The sequence below is a fragment of the Patagioenas fasciata genome, chromosome 4 (assembly GCF_037038585.1).
Source record: "Patagioenas fasciata isolate bPatFas1 chromosome 4, bPatFas1.hap1, whole genome shotgun sequence".
In the NCBI taxonomy this organism is placed as follows: Eukaryota; Metazoa; Chordata; class Aves; order Columbiformes; family Columbidae; genus Patagioenas; species Patagioenas fasciata.
In genome coordinates, this window is record NC_092523.1 from 13,133,109 (window position 1) to 13,152,680 (window position 19,572).

The window sequence follows — 19,572 nt, forward strand, 5'->3', positions numbered from 1 at the left end:
AGCAACATTATCCCTTTTAAAGAAAGCTCATGATTTTAGATCATGATTATCCAAGAGAAGTGTGTACAGCAGCTATAGTGATGAAAACATCTACGTGGAGCTTTGCAGACAAACTACTGACAGATGCTACGAGGTATTACTGGTAACAGGGTTATTCAGCAGTTGAAATGAGCTGCAATCTTCAAACCTTTCCAGCCACAATTTGCACAGGTAAGATGTGAACCATTAGAGACGGTTTCACCCGCAGCCACCAAACTGCTCCTTGCTTGCATTGGTCAGTTGTGACAGGAAAATCCCGCCGCTCGGGCTCAGCCCGTGCCCTGCGAACTCCCGCAGCCTCTCGCTCCCCGCATGACGCTCCACCGCCCCGCGGAAGGGCGACGAGACCCGCCGCGACCCAACAACACCCGCACTTAGGGCAGCGACGCCCTCGTCCCGTCCCGCCCTCACGCGGCTCGCGAGCCCCGCCCCGCCCCGCGGCCACGCCCATCCGCGCGTCATCTTCCGCCACGAGGGGGGGCTAGGGGAGTGGGGTAGAGCGTTCTTCACAGGAGCGCCCCGGAAGAGCTGCGGGCTCCGCCTCCTGCCTCGCCTGTTTGGCCTGAGGTGTGCATCTGCCTTGCGGATTGGTCGTCGGCCTCGTCACTCTTAGCAGACCCGCTGGCTGATTGGCGGCGGTCTCGCGGAGGCCCGGGGCGAGGCGGTCGGTGGGCAGGCAGGCGCTATGGCGGCGGTGGCCCAGTGCGTGCGGGCCGCGCTGCGCCCGCGGTACCCGCTGCTGAGCTTCTCCCTGAGGTGAGGGTCGCGCCACCTGGGCTGGATCGCGCGCGGCGGGACGGGTCCGGGTCTGCACTCACTCACCGCCTCGCCATCGCCCGGCCGAGCCGGGAGCAGAGCGGGGCCCAGCCCCGGCGCGATGCTTCACCCCTCGCGCCCCGGCCCTCCGGCTACGCGCCGGGGAGCCCCGTCCCACAGCCGGGACGGGCTGGTGCCGACCTCCTGCCCCCTGCCGCCATGTGCCAGGTTGCCCCTTCCCCTCCCCCTGAGCTGCGGCCCGGTCCAGAGTCCGAACGCCGCCGGGCCCGAGGGCTGGAGGTGGCGGGCAGGGATCCGAGGCCTTTAGTCCGTGTGGCCCCGACCTGCCCGCCTCGTCGTGAACAGGTTTGCTCAGGCAGCTCCGGCAGTTCAGCCTAAGGAACGTCAGGAAAGGATCGGTAGGCCTCTTAATGGAGATTGGTCAGTTCTTGTGACATTGGCGATACAGCAGTGACAGTGAAGGCGCCTTTCCATTGCTCTTTGGCAACTGGAGGCAAACCGCTGCTGTCGATAGTGTGCCTGCTGGGGACTGTTGCAGGTGATTGCATCACATACACTAGGTTTGCTTCCTCATAGAATTCTGTGCTGAATACAAGCTCATATTCTCCTTAAAGTTGCTGTGGCTTTATAAAATGAATATAACAGGCACTTACAAGCTGCTGCCTAGTGGTTGTTATCTTGCAGCAGAATTATTTTTTGCAACAGTTTAAATAAGCCAAGTTCAGTTACTACTGATGAGACATTCTGCAGTTTCACAGACCTTAAATTGGTGTATTAATTTGAGCTTCAGTGTGAGAATTTTATAGACATTGATATGTCAAAGTGTCCAGTATATCCAGAAAATGCAGCTTACAAAGTAAGCCACTGATTAATACTGTCCACATGTTTTTGCCGTAGGACTTCTCCACGGCTGCTTTGTGTAGCAACACAACAGAAAAATACTGGCCAGAACTTGGAAGAGGACCAGAGTCAGAGCCAAAATGAGCAGAAGGTTGAACCCAGCTCTGCTGAAAAAACGTTACATGAAGAAAAGACTAAACTGGAAGAACAATTAAAAGAAGTTACTGTAAGTATCTTTTAGTCATCAGGTTAAATATCTTACAAACCGCATTCTTAAGAGCATTCGTTATGGGTTTGCAGCACACAATCTGGATGGCTTTTGTCACTCTTGTTTAGTTGCTGAATAAAAACCTGTGATTTGATAATTTCTTTAAACTGAAGAGTAGATGTGCTACAAGACCTGAGATGCAGTCCTGGTCCAAAATTAAGATTTTTTTGATAGTTTTAATTCAAATTTCTGCATAGAATTGGATCTCTTCCAGCCTGAAAATTTGTTTCTTGGTTTTACTCACTTCAGTTCACTTAGGTGTTGCTTAGTGGAGAAATTTTTGGAAGCCCATTGAAGAGTTTGCGTGTGTCTTTGTGCGTGTTTGTGTGTGCTAAGAGTAGGCTTTCTGAAAACAGCTGCTGACTTTTCCAAAGGTCTAGGTTAATGATGGTTAGCTTTAATATAATACTGTACTTATTGCGTGCTGAGGAAGTGGGAGTTTCAAACCTTCTCTGTTGGAGAGCCCTTCCAACACAAGGCTGAAACATCACGTTCCCTTCCGTGAATTCAGCAGAGGGTGAAGAATGCCATGAGAGGTGAGAGATGAGAATTAAGCAAAGGTGTTGCTGTTCTGGATGAATGTTTTATATGAAATGTCTTCCTAGAGTCTTTGAGACTTTGAGAGGTAGCCCAGAAACTTTTGTAGAAGCAGCACCTATGGCTCATAAGTGGATTGTGTTTTGTTTCTGCTGCCCTCCCCAAAGCCCTGAAGGACAAAACTGAGACATCATTTAACATCTCTGTTGAAAGCATTTGCTGTTGGCTACCAAATGTGGCTTTTCAGTCAACTTGTTAACAATTTTTTTATTCTGGTTTGAGATTCTTCACTAGAATGTGAAGATCAAACATACTGAGAGTGGAAGCCCAACGTAGAGTTTGGGTCTGGATGTGAAGAGCTCAACCTGAAGTGCCTGAATTTATTGAATTTCATTCTTTGTGCATCTGCTAGATAGCTGTCTTGCTAGGAACAGTCCAAAACTTAACCTGATCAATAGCGGAGTTAAGACTTCATAGTTAGTGAAGTTTGAAAAAACGGGAGGACACTCCGTGGTACGTATGGAGAGGGAAGGGACGGTTTGAAAGTCATGGCTGGTTAAATCTCATTTTTCATAGTCTCAAAATACCTTTTGACTGATGAAGGCTTTCTGTGAACACACAGCAGAAAAAAGCAGAAATCTTTGATTCATAAAATGTGATATATCCATAGAGTTAAAAATTTCTTCCAGCTAATCTATTGACAAATAGTGAGTGTCTGGAAATCCATCTTATTTCCTTTCCCTCTCTTCTGTCTGCACTGAAATGGAGCAAATATCTGCCTCGGTAGGAAGGCTGCTGTGATAATTGGCATGTTGTTTTCAGCTTACTCTTTAGATGGTAGGTTTAGGTTATGTAACTGTTTAAAATGCTTTTTTATACTGAATGTACTGAATTATTGTCAACTGCCCAACCACCAAGAATGAAATCTGTTGCTGGTTTTTCTTCTTTAGGAGAAGTACAAGCGTGCCTTGGCAGATGCAGAAAACGTGAGGCAAAGAAGCCAGAAACTGGTAGAAGAGGCAAAGTTATATGGTCAGTGGAGGCTCTTTTTGTGTGTACTCGTAAGACCCAGGAATACCAGTGTGAAATGCAAAGCCTGAAAAATAGAGCTGCCTGGCCTGCAGTTTTGACAAGCTGTACTTTCCAGTGATTCTGACTTGGTTTACTCGGTTAAAAATGTATTTGAGGCAGAGAGGTTTGAATGCTTCCTTGCTTTGCATCAGAATTGAAATCATCTCGCTAGACAAGGGCAAGACTTAAACTGCTAAAGTCAACAACTTGAAATTTTCTTCAACTTTGATATCTGATTTCCTACAATATGTACTGCACTAGCAGATTTTTCAATAAGGTCTGCAGCCTGAAGTTTGCCTTTTTCACCCACTTCAATTTCAAAACTGACTGCAAAAACAGAACCAAGAGTATGGCATACTAGCTTTCCTTCTGGTTTGAGGTTTTTTTGTTCTTGTTGTTTATTATGGGCTTGGGTTTTTGGGGATGTTTTTTCCTTTTTTAGCCTTTTACATTTGAATAACTTTTCTGGTCTGATGAAGGCCATGGCTTTTAAGTTAGAAGTAATATGTTTAGGTGGGTGGTTTCTTTTCAGTGGTAGGAAGGCACAATCACTGGCTATGAGGCGTGCTAGAAAACACATCTTTCTTCAAGAGCCAGGCTGCTGACATCTGATTTTGAGTTCAGATACAAATCTGTCAAACAGAAATGGTATGCAGATACTGCAGCAGAAGAGTGCTCAATCATCTTAGGGTTTGTCACTCTGGCTTGAAACATGAGTTGCCCTTTTTTTGCCACACACTATACATAGCTGTATAGTTTAATTCTGAATGCAGAATTTTTAATACAGGATCTTCAGTTATTGTGTCCTGTCATAAAAAGCATTTCTCCATTATATAGTATTCTTGTATCTTTTTCATGGATGTTTGAATGCTTCATCCTGAAAGTGATTTGCAATAAGCATTGTTTCACTAATACGCTACTTATTGCAGAAGGACTTTGAGTCATGTCTGAGCTCAGAGATGCTACAACAGAAATAAATATGCAAATAAAATTTCTCTTGAAAACTAAATTACAGATAATCTGCATGATTGTAAGTTTTATCATCTGTATATGACTACTTTTTCTGTTGAAGGAAGAGAAACTCATTTCTGATACTTGCATAAATTCAGAGGGATGTGGTCAGATACCCGCAGAGGTAACATACACAAAAAAAAAAGAAAAAAAAACATATAATATATATATATCCACAAGGCAAAATAAACCACCTTCTGAAGAGTTTGGTGATTTGATTTGATCCAGATCACAAGGCAACTGGTTAATCTATATTTGGGACACTTCAGCCCTAACCCCAGTTTTAGTTTGAATTTAAAACTTGAATTCATTTGTTCCTATTTTTGGAACTACTTAGACATGGTTAGTTATTGTTCTATAAAGAGTTTGAGTCTCCTTGAAGTTGTGCAGTTGTTATAGTGACCCTTTCCTGACAACGAGCTGATCCCTGTAGATCCTACAAGGTGCTTTCATAGCTCTTGTTGTTCAAACCAAAGCCGTGGCCTCTGCTTAATGTTCATATTCTTTCTTGGTAAGAAAAAAACCACAAAAAAACCATCTAAAATGTGAGCTAGAATTAAAAAGTCTGCCTGTGGCTACAGAACAAAACAACCACCAAGACCCCCCTTGCCCTCAAAAAAACCCCAAGGCTCCCGAAATGCAGTACAGTTTGTCACTGCCTCACCTCTATGTAGAAATGTGTTATTCTACTGAATCACTGTGATTTTTCATGATTTCTAGAGACAGTTTGCCTTCAGCAGTATTAGTCCAGATTCTTTTAGTGTGGACCAGCAAGCAGCTTCAGGACACAGAGTTTTGTTAGCTTCAGAATTGCTTGGTCTTTACAAGGCACAGCTTCTGACTTGTGTAAAAGTGATTTGCAGTGGGACGGAGAGGTGAGAGTTCTTGTCGTTCATGGAAGAATCCCTGTTCATCTCTTGGACTCCTCGTCAGTCTGACTAGATGCTTTTTCCTTTACAAATATTTTTAGCACATCAGATGAAAGGGTCGGAATAGGGCAACATAATGCTTTGAACTTTAGGTGAATCCCAGGATGAGACACGTGAGGGAATTACATTAAATCATCTGAAGGTTTTGGTACCTTTGGTTAGAATTCTAACTGTTAATGTCAGCTCATCAGCATAGCTTTGACTCTTTCAAGTATGAAGCTGAAATACATTTTTTTCCATAAAACTAGAGGGGGTGGTGTGTATTTCAAGATATCTGTAATAGTTCTCTATCATCAAGTAAAATGGGGAAGAACATTTTAGCCCGAAGATTGACAGTACCACATATCTTGTTAAAAATCTAACAGGGTACAGATTATTGCCGTAGGTTGTGGGGTTGTTTTGTTTTAATTTTTCTTTCTGTCAGTAGACTAATCCCAGTCCCTTCTCTTTTATTGCTTTTTAGGGATTCAGAGCTTCTGTAAGGACTTACTAGAAGTTGCAGACATTTTGGAGAAAGCAACAGAAAGTGTTCCAAAAGAAGAAATTAAGGATGAAAATCCTCACCTGAAGAGCTTATATGAAGGTCTTGTTATGACAGAAGTACAGATTCAAAAAGTGTTCAAAAAACACGGCCTGCTCAGACTGAATCCTGTCGGAGCCAAGTTCGATCCCTATGAACACGAGGCATTGTTCCACGCTCCCGTGGAAGGGCAGGAGCCAGGCACTATCGCACTGGTATCCAAGATTGGCTATAAGCTGCACGGGCGTACGCTGCGGCCTGCCCTGGTGGGTGTTGTGAAGGAAGCTTAGCTGCTTAATCTGAGAGTTGAAAATGCCATACAACTATTAAACAGCTGGATGGTTTTTCTCGTACACTGTGCTTTCCTCATTCCTCTGCCCCCTGCCTGAGAGGTTTAAATGAACTGGTTGAGGTCTCCCAGTGAAAATGATGCAATTGTTGAAATTCTCCTGCTTAGTGGCCTTCACCATCACTGTTCTGTAAACTCCCTTCGTAAGTGTGAAACACAAGAGCTATTACGCCCTCTCATGCTCCAGCTTAGATAACAGTTTTTACAACTATTGCTACTGAAGGTGCACGAAATTGAAAGGAACGTAACGCTCACAAGAATTTTGCAATCCCCCATTTATCACTGTGTGTAGATTGAAAATCCAAATAGTGGTTCAAACATGTCCTTTTGTTTTTTAGAATGTAACATTGCAGAAGTGGGTGAAGTAATAGAAATAACCCATTTTCTGCAAGTGTCCATCAGCTTTTACACACTCGTGGTAAATGCCCTCTGCCTCTTCAGAAACAGTCTCAACAACTGGAATTAAAACCTTTGTGAATTCTGACCTGTAAATAAAAGGCAATGGAGAGTAGATATATTTTGTAATTGTTCAACCCTTTGTATTCTATAGTAATGTTGACGCAAGAAAACCATCTAATACTTGTATGGCATTGAAGAACCAATGGAATTTATCCTATCTCTGGATTTTTAATTTAATATTGTATAAATTGGTTTAAACAATTTTGATAGTCTTGTAACTTCCAAGCTTTACAATCGGTTTCTTATGCAAACTGTAGTTACAATCCTGCTGAAAGCCACAATACCTAAAGAAGTGAGAAGCTGAGAGTTGGGTAAATACTGCCTTTTAAATTACATAAATAATTGCACGTAAGTGGCTCAAAAAAACCCTGTGAACTTAGTTTTTATCTCTATTTCTTGCATTTACTCAGCTTGAGTCTTGAGTTGCAACAGAACTTTTTCCCTGTGTAGCTCTTGCCTTGTCGAACTCCACCTGCTGCTCCCAGTCCTGCAGAATCAGGCTAAAATATGTGATTAACCGAATGCTTTGTCCTGCATTTTTCTGGTCACTGGGATAGGAGCGGATGGAACCTGGCAAATTACACAACTGACAAAGCATCTGTCCTCTCACATCCTCAAAGGCCACACATTTAACACACAGGACAGAAACTTCAAACCTGTATGTGTTGTTTGTTAGGATCTGGTAAACAGTAAGCACTTGTGGATTTTTCACCCTTGTTTCTGGTTGTGTTGGATTACGGACCTTCTTACCTTAAGGTCAGCTGCTGATTTGTTTTGGTTTGGTTCATATGCAGAGTTGCCAACAGCTTGCTGAACACTAGACTTACTCATGGTGGAAAGTGATTACTTGTTCTTCAAGACTTTTTTTTCCCACATGGGAATCAGACAGTTAACAAGGAACAACAGAAGGGTGTACTGCTGTTTGGGGGTTAATCCTGTCTAAGGATTCATTCTTTCTTTAAGAAAGAAAATCAGTGCCCTAACTGAGCAAGAGAGGGAGAATAATCTTCAGTGTGTGAGAGAAGATGAATACAGCATTAATTTTTTTTTAAACAAAAGTACAAGGATCAAAATGCAAACACTTGAGTGTAAAACTACAGGAGAAAAATAAGGGGGGAGGATTACATATACTTAAGTTGAATTTGAAGGTAACTTTTTCCCATCTGGGTTAGAGCACACTGGAGCTGTGTGAAGCGCGACTGAAGAAAGGGGTTTGGTTTTTTTATTGGAACCCACACTGAACTGATGCCATAAAGGGACCAGGGTCAATTTATATACCGCTTTTGAACTGTCATGTATCATTCTGCCCAATCCCCCCAGCCCATCTGGATCTAAATCTAATAACTTCACTAGTATAGAAGTTTTTCCAGTAGGGCAATTAAACAAAGGGACATCATCTTCCCGAGCAGATCAAGATTTTTGTTAATGAGCTTCCCAGCACCTCACATAAACTGTCTTTTTTGGACTACATGACTTCATTCAGGGTGGATGTAAACACAAGTTATTGTTAAAGGTTCAGCACAAGACTCAAACTAGTATCTTTAAATCCGAGTATCTCATTTAAGCAGTTCCTTTTCCTCAGCCTGCCCTCTCTGAATAGAGAGGCTTTCAGCTTGGAGAGCTAGTCTGCTGAGAGCCAAACCACCTGTGCCCTCTGCTGTACAACAGTAAGACACACGGAAGAAAGCAGAGGAAGGTGGTCCTGAAATTGAACCATAAGAGCCGGCAAAGCAGCCTCCAGCAGTACTTCTGGTTTAGCTGTTTCATAAAAACCACTTCTCCACCCATCATCATGTAACTAAAATGCATCTCCATTTGTTATTGCAAAGGCTTAAACCGTGTTCCTCATTACACAAGCTACGTTACCACTAAGTCAGTAATGGAAAGAACTTTAATACAAGTTTATTTACCACTGTACAATGCAAAAACCTAGTAAAATACTGAGTGTGCACAACATCAGTTAGGTTTTCCATTATTTTAGCACAGGCATTTGTGTGTCTGGCACCACTACACCAGTACACAGATCAAATGAGTGCAACATTCCCTTTAAGGAAGAAGCTGATGAGCTGAATGTGCTCAGCAGGTACCTTCCTTCACAGTATTTCAATGTGTCATCACTTAAGAGCAACTGGGGCACATGCAAAAACATTTTGCAAGAAGAAATAGTAAACCGAAAGGCTAAAGAAGTCCATTACAGTTGCAAAGAAATTTGATGCAGCCGCTGCACAAGAGAATAATGGCAGAGTGCTTAGTTTGTGTGACTTAAAAGGCAGCTTATGGTCAAAGACTCGTGCAAACCTACTAATGCTATTCTTAATGCTTGCTGGGACCGCAACAGAATGTAAAGCGGGAGGGTGTGTATCCAGAACACTCCGTTACAAGCCCTTCTGCACTGGGTGGTACACGCAGAACGGAGATGAATGCTCCTGTGTTACCTATTGAGCAAATATTACTGTAGAACATCACTGGGACTGGACTGATTGAAGTAAACATACAGCATTAAAACAGACATTTCTGCCTCTATGAGTAGCAGAAGGTCAGTATTTTGAACAGCTTAGAGAGTGTCACTTTTTCATAGGCTTACATCAATGCTGTTAGAACAGATACTATCATTAGTAATGTCTTTAATTAGAAAAGTCAAGAGCATTAAGCATATAAAACATTTTCATTAGCAACATGAAGGCTAGCTTATCGGTACAGTACAGGAAGCACTTCCAGATCAACACAAGATACAAGTTGAAGAGCTCTTTGCCATATTTTTTCTCAGCCCCTTCACCACCAAAGAGAAGCAGCGTAGCTCTAGTAAGTTGCTGCATTAACATAACTGCATCTCAACTTTAAAACAAACAAACAGCAGCTCATAACAAAGGAATGCTTGGACTAAATCAGTTCCATGGGAAAATACGGAACAGCAGCATCCTCTAGTGCAAGTCACCTTTGAAATCAAAAGCATAGCTGACAGTGAGACATTGCTTCTAGGGAAGCCCTTTCCAAGGGACTAGTATTTGCTAAAGCAAACATTTACCACCTTGAATGTGCTTGAAAGTATAAAATAAATATTGATATCCATATTTCATACGTTAAAAATACTTTATTTTACATTCATTTTGATGTTCAATAAGTTAGGTCTAGCACCAAAGAAACATTTTGGAGGGGCTGAGGAATTAAGAAACTACGAAGTATAAATGCAGAATTCACTTCAACATTTAAATGACTCATTGGTGCCTAGATTTTTTTTAAGTTATTGTTCCAATGGGCTTTATAGACTATTGCTTCAGTTAGATTTAGATGTGCTAAAACAGGTAGAAATATTAAAAAAAAATTGAGAAAGAACATAATAAAAAATAAATTCTTTTAAACTCCCAGCTCCATGCAGAGCTGAGCTCCAGAACACTCTCAGTAATGGTGCATTATGGCAGGTAGGTAGGAAGGTACAGGAAGAACTAAATTGCATAACTAGAATACTAGAAAGAAAGGCTGAGCTTCCTTCCCACAGGAGCAGGACAGAGAAAATAACCAAGGGGTTATACCTGATGAACTCGTGTGCGGTTTGTACATGCACATGGGGTGGACGTGGTTCTTAAAGCTACTCAGCACATCGCAGTTAGTTCCACTGCTGCCAAGGAGAGACCGTTTTGTCTCACAGAATTCCACAACAAGCCACTTACAGGTAAGCCAACCAAAGTATTGCCTCCGAGAGGACATAGCCCTTATGTTTTTTGAAGGGACATAACATCACAAGCTCAAAAGAAAAAGGCACTAGAATTTTGGTTTCTTCTTCCTTAGAAATGCTGGCTTTGTAATTGTACCCCATCTATTCTAAACTCACTGGTAACACTCTTTTGGTAACACTGGATACGTTAACTAGAATCCAGTTCTGAGCAGTTTACCTCTGCCAAGTTGCAGAATTAATACTGTTCTAAGATTTCGTGGTATCCTCACTGACTACAGCCCAAAGCATCAAACCAAGATGACATTTCCAGTACTCGCACTTGTTCCGCAGCCAGTGGGTTTCCCTGTTTTGGCACACCAGACCTGACCAGCTGACTCCACTCACAGCTTCCTGCTCTGGACACGACCCCGAGAGAGGCTCAGGCACAGTAACGCTGTGCTGTCTTCCGCATGGCAACCACCACTCATTCATTTGGTTAAATACCAGCACAAGAATTTAAGGATGAAATCAGTATAGAAATCCTTTCCTAGTCCTCCCTCAACATCTTTCCCTTAATCGGTAGATCGTACTAAAACAGGACTGTGGATCAGGCATTCCTGTCAAGTGCTGCGTTATGTCGCCAGCTGCCACCTGTCACGAACACCCCATTCGGGCTGGACTCAGAGCTGGGACCTGTCACCGCTCGAGCTGCTCTCTGCTCACCGCCCTGGGCCGCATCTACAATTCAGCACGTTTAGTCCGGTATGTTTCAAGGAATGTGCAATTAGAACCCCAGAATGGCTTGATTCACAGCTCTGTACTGAGGAGCACATTAGCTGTGGATTTTGACCTAATGCCTATCAGTTCTCACTTTTTAAGATCCAATCTCAGCAATCACTCCCCATCTGAGAATCTCGCTGCCTTTCCCTGTCCCTCCCAATCAAATTCAGAAGGAGGCAGCCCACACAAGCTCAGCAGTAGATATCAAAGGAGGAGCAGGTTGGCCAGCAAGAGGAAATGGCAATTTTGCTGCCTGAGGCTCCCAACTGCTACAAGACAACTCACTGCCTACTCACTCAAACCCCATTTCTGGCCCAAATCAGCCACTTCACAGTAGTGCTGGCCACTCCTCTGGCGCACACAGCCACAGCTCCCCTGTACTCCTGCAACTTCGCTACTCATTAGTTAACATCAAAGCTTCAGTGGGTCTGTTTCTGCACAAACTCAAGTCAAAGCTATGTCCGGATCAGCTGGGTGCAAGGGCAGCTCTTCAAGAGCCCTTTCCGCAGCACAAGTACCTGAAGACATCTCACCTGCAGCATTTCTCTCCCTCCACTCCCTGCCATGGCTCACCCCACTGGATTCTCGCAGAAGCTCTCACCCCACTGTCCCAGTGCCTTGGCTGTAGTTACTAAGGAGAATGTTCTGAAAGCTTAGCAACGGTCACAAAAATCCCTGCTCACCGTGCTCCTGAGCTCAGGACTTCTGTAAGCTTCACTTTGCTGGCAGTATTATGCCAAAACACAAAGGGTGAGGAAAGTTTCCAAGAAATGAAACTATCTCCCACCTTCAAAGAAAAGCAAGGATTACGCTGATATTCAGTTGTCCAATAGTACAGAGTAAAGTAACTACTCCAGGACTACTGGATTAAGTTCACATGAAAGAAATCTGTTCTGATTATGTACCAAAAGCAGTGAAATCCTATGCAGAAGTTTCACAAATTAAGTATTTTCCATGGTCCAAAGCTAAAGTCTAGTTGAACCATGGATCATGGATAGTGTGGGGGTTTATGTATTTGCTTTTTGTTGTTGTTGTTGTTAAGTGACATAATTTCTGTATCTTTGGGGAGGGAAGGAAAAAATAACGGAGTCCTTGAGGCCGTAATGGGCCTCTGCTGTGTTTTTTTCAGATCAGTTGCTTCATGAAGCATCCCTGGATATCCAACCACTTTCTGTTAGAAAGTTTAAAATCCTTTTCTTCAGTACCTTATCTAAGTAACTGGGAAGGCGACTCTTGGAAGGAATTCCTTGTCTTTTTTGGAGATGGTCTTTAATGATTATAGTTTTTACAGTCACATAACGTGCAGGACTCAAATTTAGAGAGCTGCACAGCACCTTTTCCCTGTCCGATAAGAGTTCAAAGCCTGGCAGGTTTTCAATGGCAGCAAATTCACCTTCTTTACCATCTTCCTTCCCCCTCTTGGAACTAGCAATGTTTTTGTTCTCCTTCCTCTTTTCCCGTTTGTGCCTGGCTGCCTCATATTCTGCCGACTCTTCCATTTTGGTGATTCCATTTCGACGATACCGCTGCAGCTCCCGAATCTTTGCTCGAAGTATCCTCTCCTTGTGCATGTTCTCAAAGAAGTCTTCAAACTCCTTACAAGACATGAACTGGTAGAGAGGCCTCAGCTTTAGCCTCAGCTCCTTCTCTTCTTTTGTGATCTTTCGTTTGGGAGCTTTCTCCTTGTCCTTTTTATCCTTCCCCAGAAAGGCTGGTACCAAGTTATAGTCTCGTGCAATGTTCTTCCGCCGTTGCCTCTCCTTGAGTTTCCTGACGTACATGTCCACGTGAGCCCTTTTTAACTCTATTTCCACGTCATCATCGTCATAGTTCACCGAAAGGCCACTGATCAGAGTCTCCGCGTCTTGATCGTATTCGATCTCGTAGTCGTCCCGCAGCGGCATGTAACCCAGCTGCTGCTGCTCGGCCACCGAGATGTCCAACGGCGGGAGCGGCGTGGTGAGGCTGGGAGAAAGCGGGCCGCCGCTGGGACACGTGTGGTCCGTCACTCTGTTGGGAATGGTGTCAGGGATGCAGGCTTTGCCCAGGTTGCCGTGGATGTACATGCTCACGTAATGTTCCATCACCTCCTGAGGCGTCCGGGATGCCCCCACGTGAGCAGCCATGTCCTCCTAAATGGAAAATAAGGGCGAATCATAAAGCGATTCCCGTGACACCTCCAGCATAATGTTCACTCAGGTAAGAGCACGGTCTTGTTCCCTGCCCCTCAAAAGCCAACCCTCACAACACCTAAACTTTTCTGGCAATACTGAAATGAGCCAGGTTTCCACCAGATCTGCATTTTTAGGCCCAGTTAAGTACTGACAGGTGCACAGGGGCATGTAAGCCATGAACACAGCACCAGAAACCCCACTGAGGTGAGCTGTGTCAGATCCTCTGGTACAGGAACGCCATCGAGACACAGGATCCACGTGGGGACTCCTAAGCATCCATCGCTTGCTCAAAAAATCCACTTAGCATCACCAGGAAGCTTCCTAAGTCCCACACCAGCACTGAGATCACTAAGTTGTTTGGATTTTTCTCACTTACATTGCATCAGTGAAGTACTTTTAAAGCAATATAGTAATAAAGGTAGTATTTACAGTACAAAATATGGTATTTATGCTTTTCTAGTTATTTAAGAACTAAAACAAGCTACAATGATCATAAGCCTTAATATTTTGAAAAAGTCACAGGATCACAGAATCGACTGGGTTGGAAAACACCTCAGAGATCGAGTCCAACCCTTGGTCCAACTCCAGTCTGTTTACTAGATCATGGCACTAAGTGCCATGTCCAGTCTCACTTTAAAAACCTCCAGGGACGGTGAGTCCACCACCTCCCTGGGCAGACATTCCAATGCCTGACCACCCTCTCCGTAAAGAATTTCTTTCTTTACGTTTAATGAAGCAAAACTTAATCAATTAACAATTAATGAATCAAATGATGACGGTCTCCGCTGCTATTTTTGAAAAGGGAGCCTGGCCGTATACTGACACGGAAGGGAAGCGGCAAGTGCAGAGCGGTGACACACTGAAGGAAAAGGTGGAACACGAAGCAGAAGAGGTACAAGCCCCGTCACGCAGCCAGGCTGGAGGACGGCGCAGCTGGGGCTGAGGGGACAGGTGAAGGCCGGACGCTCCCTGACGGGCCGTTCCCCCGCCCGCCCCCCCCGGCGGCCCTTACCCAGTTGCCGAAGCCGAACTGCTCGATGGCGTCCAGCAGCAGCTGCTCCTCCCGGCTGCTCCAGCCGCCCTCGGCCTCGGCGCCCCAGAGGGTGAAGCGGCCGCCGTCGACGAGCTGGTAGCCGTGCCATCGGCGGTGCGGGCCGATCTCGGCGCCCGCCGAGAAGCAGTCGGGGCAGAGCTCGATGTCGGCGCAGTCGGTGCAGCGGAAGCGCAGGGAGCTCACCTCGGCCAAGCAGTACACGCAGTACTTCTTCCCCAGTTCCGCCATCTTACCCCGCCCGCCCGGCGCCCGCGCGCACGCGCCGGCACGCCCCGACGCCGGCAGCGCCAATGGCCGTGCGCCCGGAGGGCGGAGCCCCGAAAAGGACAGCCAATGGACGTGGAGGGCTCGGCCCTCCTTTCCCATCCCTGGCCAATGGGGCCAAGGCGCCTGAGCGCGAGGGGTATTGAAACAAATCAAAAGCTACGATTGGCCGACAGGGATTCCTCTGCCCTTTCCGGCAGCCAATCGAAGAGGGGATCCTAAGCGACCCCGCTGCTGAGTGGTGGTCAGAAGCGAGGGGGCGGGGCCGAGCCGGCGCCCGGGGAGAAGGGCGGGGCCACCCGCCAGAGCCGAGTCCCGTTGCCCGGGCAACGGGGGAAGCAGGGAGGGGTCCGGCCATGGAGGCGGCGGCAGAGCCGGAGAAGCTGAGCCCGGATGCCGCAGGGGAGCCGCCAGGGCCCGAGGTGCTCGACGGGCCCTGCGAGCCAGAGAAGCTGGCGCTGGAGGAGAAGGAGCCGCCGGGGCTGTCAGAACCGTCAGAGCCAGAGGTCGCGGCGGGACCGCCGGGGCTGTCGGTGGCCGCGCCAGCAGCCGGCGGTGCCGGGGAGGAGGAGTCGAGCAGCGAGGACGAGTCGGCGAGCACAGCGCCTCCCGCCCCGCCGGCTGAGGAACCGCCGGTTCCCCCGGCTCCGGCCGTCCCCGGGGGAGCCGAGCAAGGGGGCGGACAGGAGGACTCCGCGGAGGAGAACGAGGAGGAGCGGCAGGAGCGGGACGAGCTGCTGGAGCAGTACGGGCAGCTGTCGGGCGAGCGGGACCGGCTGCGGCAGGCCAGCTCCCGCCTGCAGATGCGACTGGCACAGCTGCTGCGGCTGCGGCAGGGAGCGCGGCGGCCGAGGGCAGAGCGGGGCTCGGCGCAGCTGTACGGGCAACTCCTGCGGCGGCTGCAGGAGCTGCGGCAGCAGCGGGAGCTGGTGGCCGCTGACTGCCGGGGCAGGCTGGAGGTCCGGGAGCGGGCCGGCGAGGAGCGGCAGTCCCGGGCCCAGGCCGAGTGGACCGTCTTCCAGGCCCGCAAGAAGGCGGTGACCGTGTCCAGCCTCTGCCGGCAGCTGGGCGGGGATGCGGCAGCGAAGGCAGCGGCACACATCCAGGACAGGGAGTGGGACAAGGAACGGCGAGTGCGGGAGGTGAGGGCACGGCCCCGGTGGAGCTGTGGCTGCAGGCGTCTGTCCCTTCTCTGCCTTCTCTTATCAAAAAGATTGCTGCAAGTCCGGCCTTTTCCTCTTGTTGAAGACAGGGTAATTTCTTCCTCTAAAAGCACCTTTTCAGTATTAAACAACAGAAGATGTGTGATGCTTTTCTCCCCTTGCAGTTTTATTATTATCATGACTTAATTGAAATGGAGTCACTTCTTCTCTGGCAAGGCAAAGATTAAAGAAATAGAGTAATTCTTCTTTTATTTCTACTCCTCTAGGCCCGTGTGGAAAACATCAAGCTGAAGCATGAAATCCAAAACCTTGAAACCACCTTAAAAGCTCAGGCAGAAGAGGCGGAGGGTCAGCCTTTTGTGGACTTAGAGCAAATGAAGAAAGAGAATCAGAAACACAGCAAAAGGGTTGATGACCTCAGTGATGAAATCCTGAAGCTCAAAAAGAAGGTAGCAAATGCAGTACATATTCTTAGCCAGTTCAGGGAAAAACTACAGTTTGTGGAAGCTGATAATGCAAGCAGAAAGGCTGAACTGATGGACATTGAGATCGACTTGGCACAGAAGAGAGACATTCTGACCAAAAGCAAACAGGCCAGAGACAGACTGCGGAAACTCAATTTGAAATTGCAGCAGCAATGTGGGTTGCTTGGAAATGAGATACTGCTTCGGGACTTTGAGGAGAAGGTGGATGCTGAAGAGCTGCTAAGTCAGCAATTAGAAACACTAAAACGTCACCATGCTGGGCTAATCGTTACCTGTAGGGGAATTCAGAAAAAGATCAAGAAAGCCAATTACTCTGTTCTTGCTGAGGACAACTGAAGAAAAGAACATATGGAAAACTCCTTTGTTTATTTCTTTTCTATCATTCCCATTTTAACATGCGTCTCTTTGGTAAGCCCTGGGGAATATACCACACCACACTCCTGAAAAAGCCTTTTCCACGTGATGTGTCGGTATTCAATGCATTCAATGAAGAGATTACAGTAGTTACTTATTTTGGATGAAGCCATATACATATGCCTATCTTAAACAAACAAAAAGCTACAGCCAAAAGCCTATCCTGTTAGAAAACCATCTTAGTATTCAGTCCCTTAAGATCACGGCAATACTGCTTAAGCAGAGCACTCACCACACCCTAACTCAAATCCTGATCCTGTCACCCTCTCTGTGAATTTTGGAATATATCAACTTCATCTGTACAATAAAGACACCTGTCTCTGGGCACACGGTGAGGGGGATTTTCAGAGATGTGGCTGAGAAGTGGAGAGCAGCTTAGTGTCAATACCTGACATGACTCACAGCTACTGTGCTACAGAAGCACCAAACCACTCACCCATTTTGAAAATATACTTGGCTCCCAAGTTTGCCTTGGTGGTGCACAAGAAGAAAGGTTAATTACTTAAAGAACTATTTTCATAATATAAATATATACATAAATCTTATTACTCCAAACTATAGTTTTAAGCTTTTTGGTCTTTCAGCTTCTACAGTTTTAGACGGTACACTGCCTTGTCCTCTGTATTCATGGCGTGTGATGATGTAAAGACCGGTACAAGCCCATCACTCTTTCAGCCCCCTCTGCACTGCTGTACTATAGTGTACCAGAATTCCAGAAAAAAAAAAAAAAAAGGTTGAAGAGAAAGGGGAGGGAATAGCTTGGGTTGGAAGGGACCTTCAAAGGCCATCTAGTCCAACGCCCCTGCAATGAACAGGGACACCTTCAATCAGATCAGGTTGCTCAGAGCCCCATCCAGCCTGGTCTTGAATGTTTCCAGAGATGGGGCATCTACCACCTCTCTGGGCAACCTGGGCCAGTGTTTCACCACCCTTACCATAAAAAATTTCTTCCTTGTATCTAGTCTAAATCTACCCTATTTTAGTTTACAATCATTACCCCTTGCTCACAGAGCTTTACTTACAGGAATCAGCTTCGCCTTTCAAAATGATACATTCTTTAAACTCCCATTCCCCATGGCAACCAGCAACTGTGCGATACATATCCTGCAGCTCTTGTTGTTGCTATTGTAGCATTATTTTTAAGGTCACAGAATCACAGGATGTCAGGGATTGGAAGGTACCTCGAAAAATCATCCAGTCCAATCCCCTGCTGGAGCAGGAACACCCAGATGAGGTTACACAGGAAGGTGTCCAGGTGGGTTTTGAGTATCTCCAGAGTAGGAGACTCCACAACCTCCCTGGGCAGCCTGTTCCAGTGTCTGTCACCCTCACTGAGAAGAAGTTTCTTCTCAAATTTAAGTGGAACCTCTTGTGTTCCAGTTTGTACCCATTACCCCTTGTCCTATCATTGGTTGTCACCGAGAAGAGCCTGGCTCCATTCTCGTGACACTCACCCTTTATATATTCATAAACATTAATGAGGTCACCCCTCAGTCTCCTCCAAACTAAAGAGCCCCAGCTCCCTCAGCCTTTCCTCATAAGGAAGATGCTCCACTCCATCATCCTCATGGCTCTGCACTGGACTCTCTCCAGCAGTTCCCTGTCCTCCTGGAACTGAGGGGCCCAGAACTGGACACAATATTCCAGGTGTGGTCTCACCAGGGCAGAGTAGAGGGGAAGGAGAACCTCTCTCGACCTACTAACCACCCCTCTTCTAATCTACCCCAGGTACCATTGGCCTTCCTGGCCACAAGGGCCCAGTGCTGGCTCATGGTCATCCTACTGTCCACCAGGACCCCCAGGTCCCTTTCCCTTACACTGCTTTCTAACAGGTCATTCCCCAACTTACACTGGAACCTGGGCTTGTTCCTACCCAGATGCAAGACGCTCCACTTGCCCTTGTTATATTTAATTGAATTTTTCCGTGCCGAACTCTCCAGCCTGTCCAGGTCTCTGGATGGCAGCACAGCCTTCTGGCGGGTCAGCCACTCCTCCCAGCTTGGTGTCATCAGCAAACTTGTTGACAGTGCACTCTATTCCCTCAAAGGTATGAGATGGATGTCAAGAATATAGAAACATTACAGGCCAGTAAAATTTTGGAGCTCACCATAGGGTATGTTCCCATCACTGAAGGAACCGCAGCCTTTGCAGGTGCCTTACAGACCACCACCAGCTGATGGACCCAGTTATTCAATCAGCCCTACTTCAGTTAATTGTTAACTTCTGTGTGTCATACTTTGCCTAGAGAGACCAGCAACCTTTAGTCCCATTTTTGGTAGTCAGAGTTGGGTATTAAAAGCTCAGACTTAAGTGTTCAAAGGCTGTGAATTTTGCAGGAAAGAAGCCACAACCCCGTGGGAAAGAGCAGGAGTGGCATCCACAGTTTTCTACGACAGGCTGGAACTACACCCCGTGGGACGAGTATTTATCTGAGCTGCTGGCTCTAGTTCCAAACTAAGTTGCACATGCATTTAAATGAACTATGCAAGTCACTGAATACACTTCTATAGGGATAAAAAGTAGATAAACTTACAAAAAGGCATCTCTAGGAATTTGCTGCATCTTTTAAATCATCTCTGAACTGGGTTTTCTGAATTGCCTGGATACTTAAAAGACAAACATACTTGAAGTGGTTATTACACTACTGAAGGTTTAAATCTTGTTCTTGTGTCATAGGGAAATGAGAGAAGAGTAATTTCTTTCTCCAATCACACAGGAGCAGTTTGGTTGTATATCCTCTAAGGTCCTTCCAGTTCTGTGGAACTATTGCATAAACACAGTGGAAC

The 19,572-nt window shown here is 46.1% G+C and overlaps 3 protein-coding genes across 3 annotated transcripts; 2 read left to right on the forward strand and 1 right to left on the reverse strand.

The window, feature by feature from the left end:
• Positions 1-651: 651 nt before the first annotated feature.
• GRPEL1 (GrpE like 1, mitochondrial) lies at positions 652-7,001 on the forward strand. Its single transcript, XM_065836584.2, has 4 exons — positions 652-795; positions 1,714-1,882; positions 3,412-3,493; positions 5,936-7,001. Exons 1-4 carry the CDS (start codon positions 725-727, stop codon positions 6,280-6,282), a joined length of 669 nt encoding a protein of 222 aa, XP_065692656.1. The 5' UTR covers positions 652-724; the 3' UTR covers positions 6,283-7,001.
• A 1,672-nt stretch (positions 7,002-8,673) lies between these two features.
• Positions 8,674-14,695, reverse strand: TADA2B (transcriptional adaptor 2B). Its single transcript, XM_065836583.2, has 2 exons — positions 14,419-14,695; positions 8,674-13,364 (listed from the first exon to the last, which is right to left on the reverse strand). The coding sequence occupies exons 1-2, from the start codon at positions 14,686-14,688 to the stop codon at positions 12,372-12,374; spliced, it is 1,263 nt and encodes a 420-aa protein (XP_065692655.1). The 5' UTR covers positions 14,689-14,695; the 3' UTR covers positions 8,674-12,371.
• A 385-nt stretch (positions 14,696-15,080) lies between these two features.
• CFAP184 (cilia and flagella associated protein 184) lies at positions 15,081-17,273 on the forward strand. Its single transcript, XM_065836118.2, has 2 exons — positions 15,081-15,866; positions 16,154-17,273. The coding sequence occupies exons 1-2, from the start codon at positions 15,081-15,083 to the stop codon at positions 16,706-16,708; spliced, it is 1,341 nt and encodes a 446-aa protein (XP_065692190.1). The 3' UTR covers positions 16,709-17,273.
• The last annotated feature ends 2,299 nt before the right edge of the window (positions 17,274-19,572 follow it).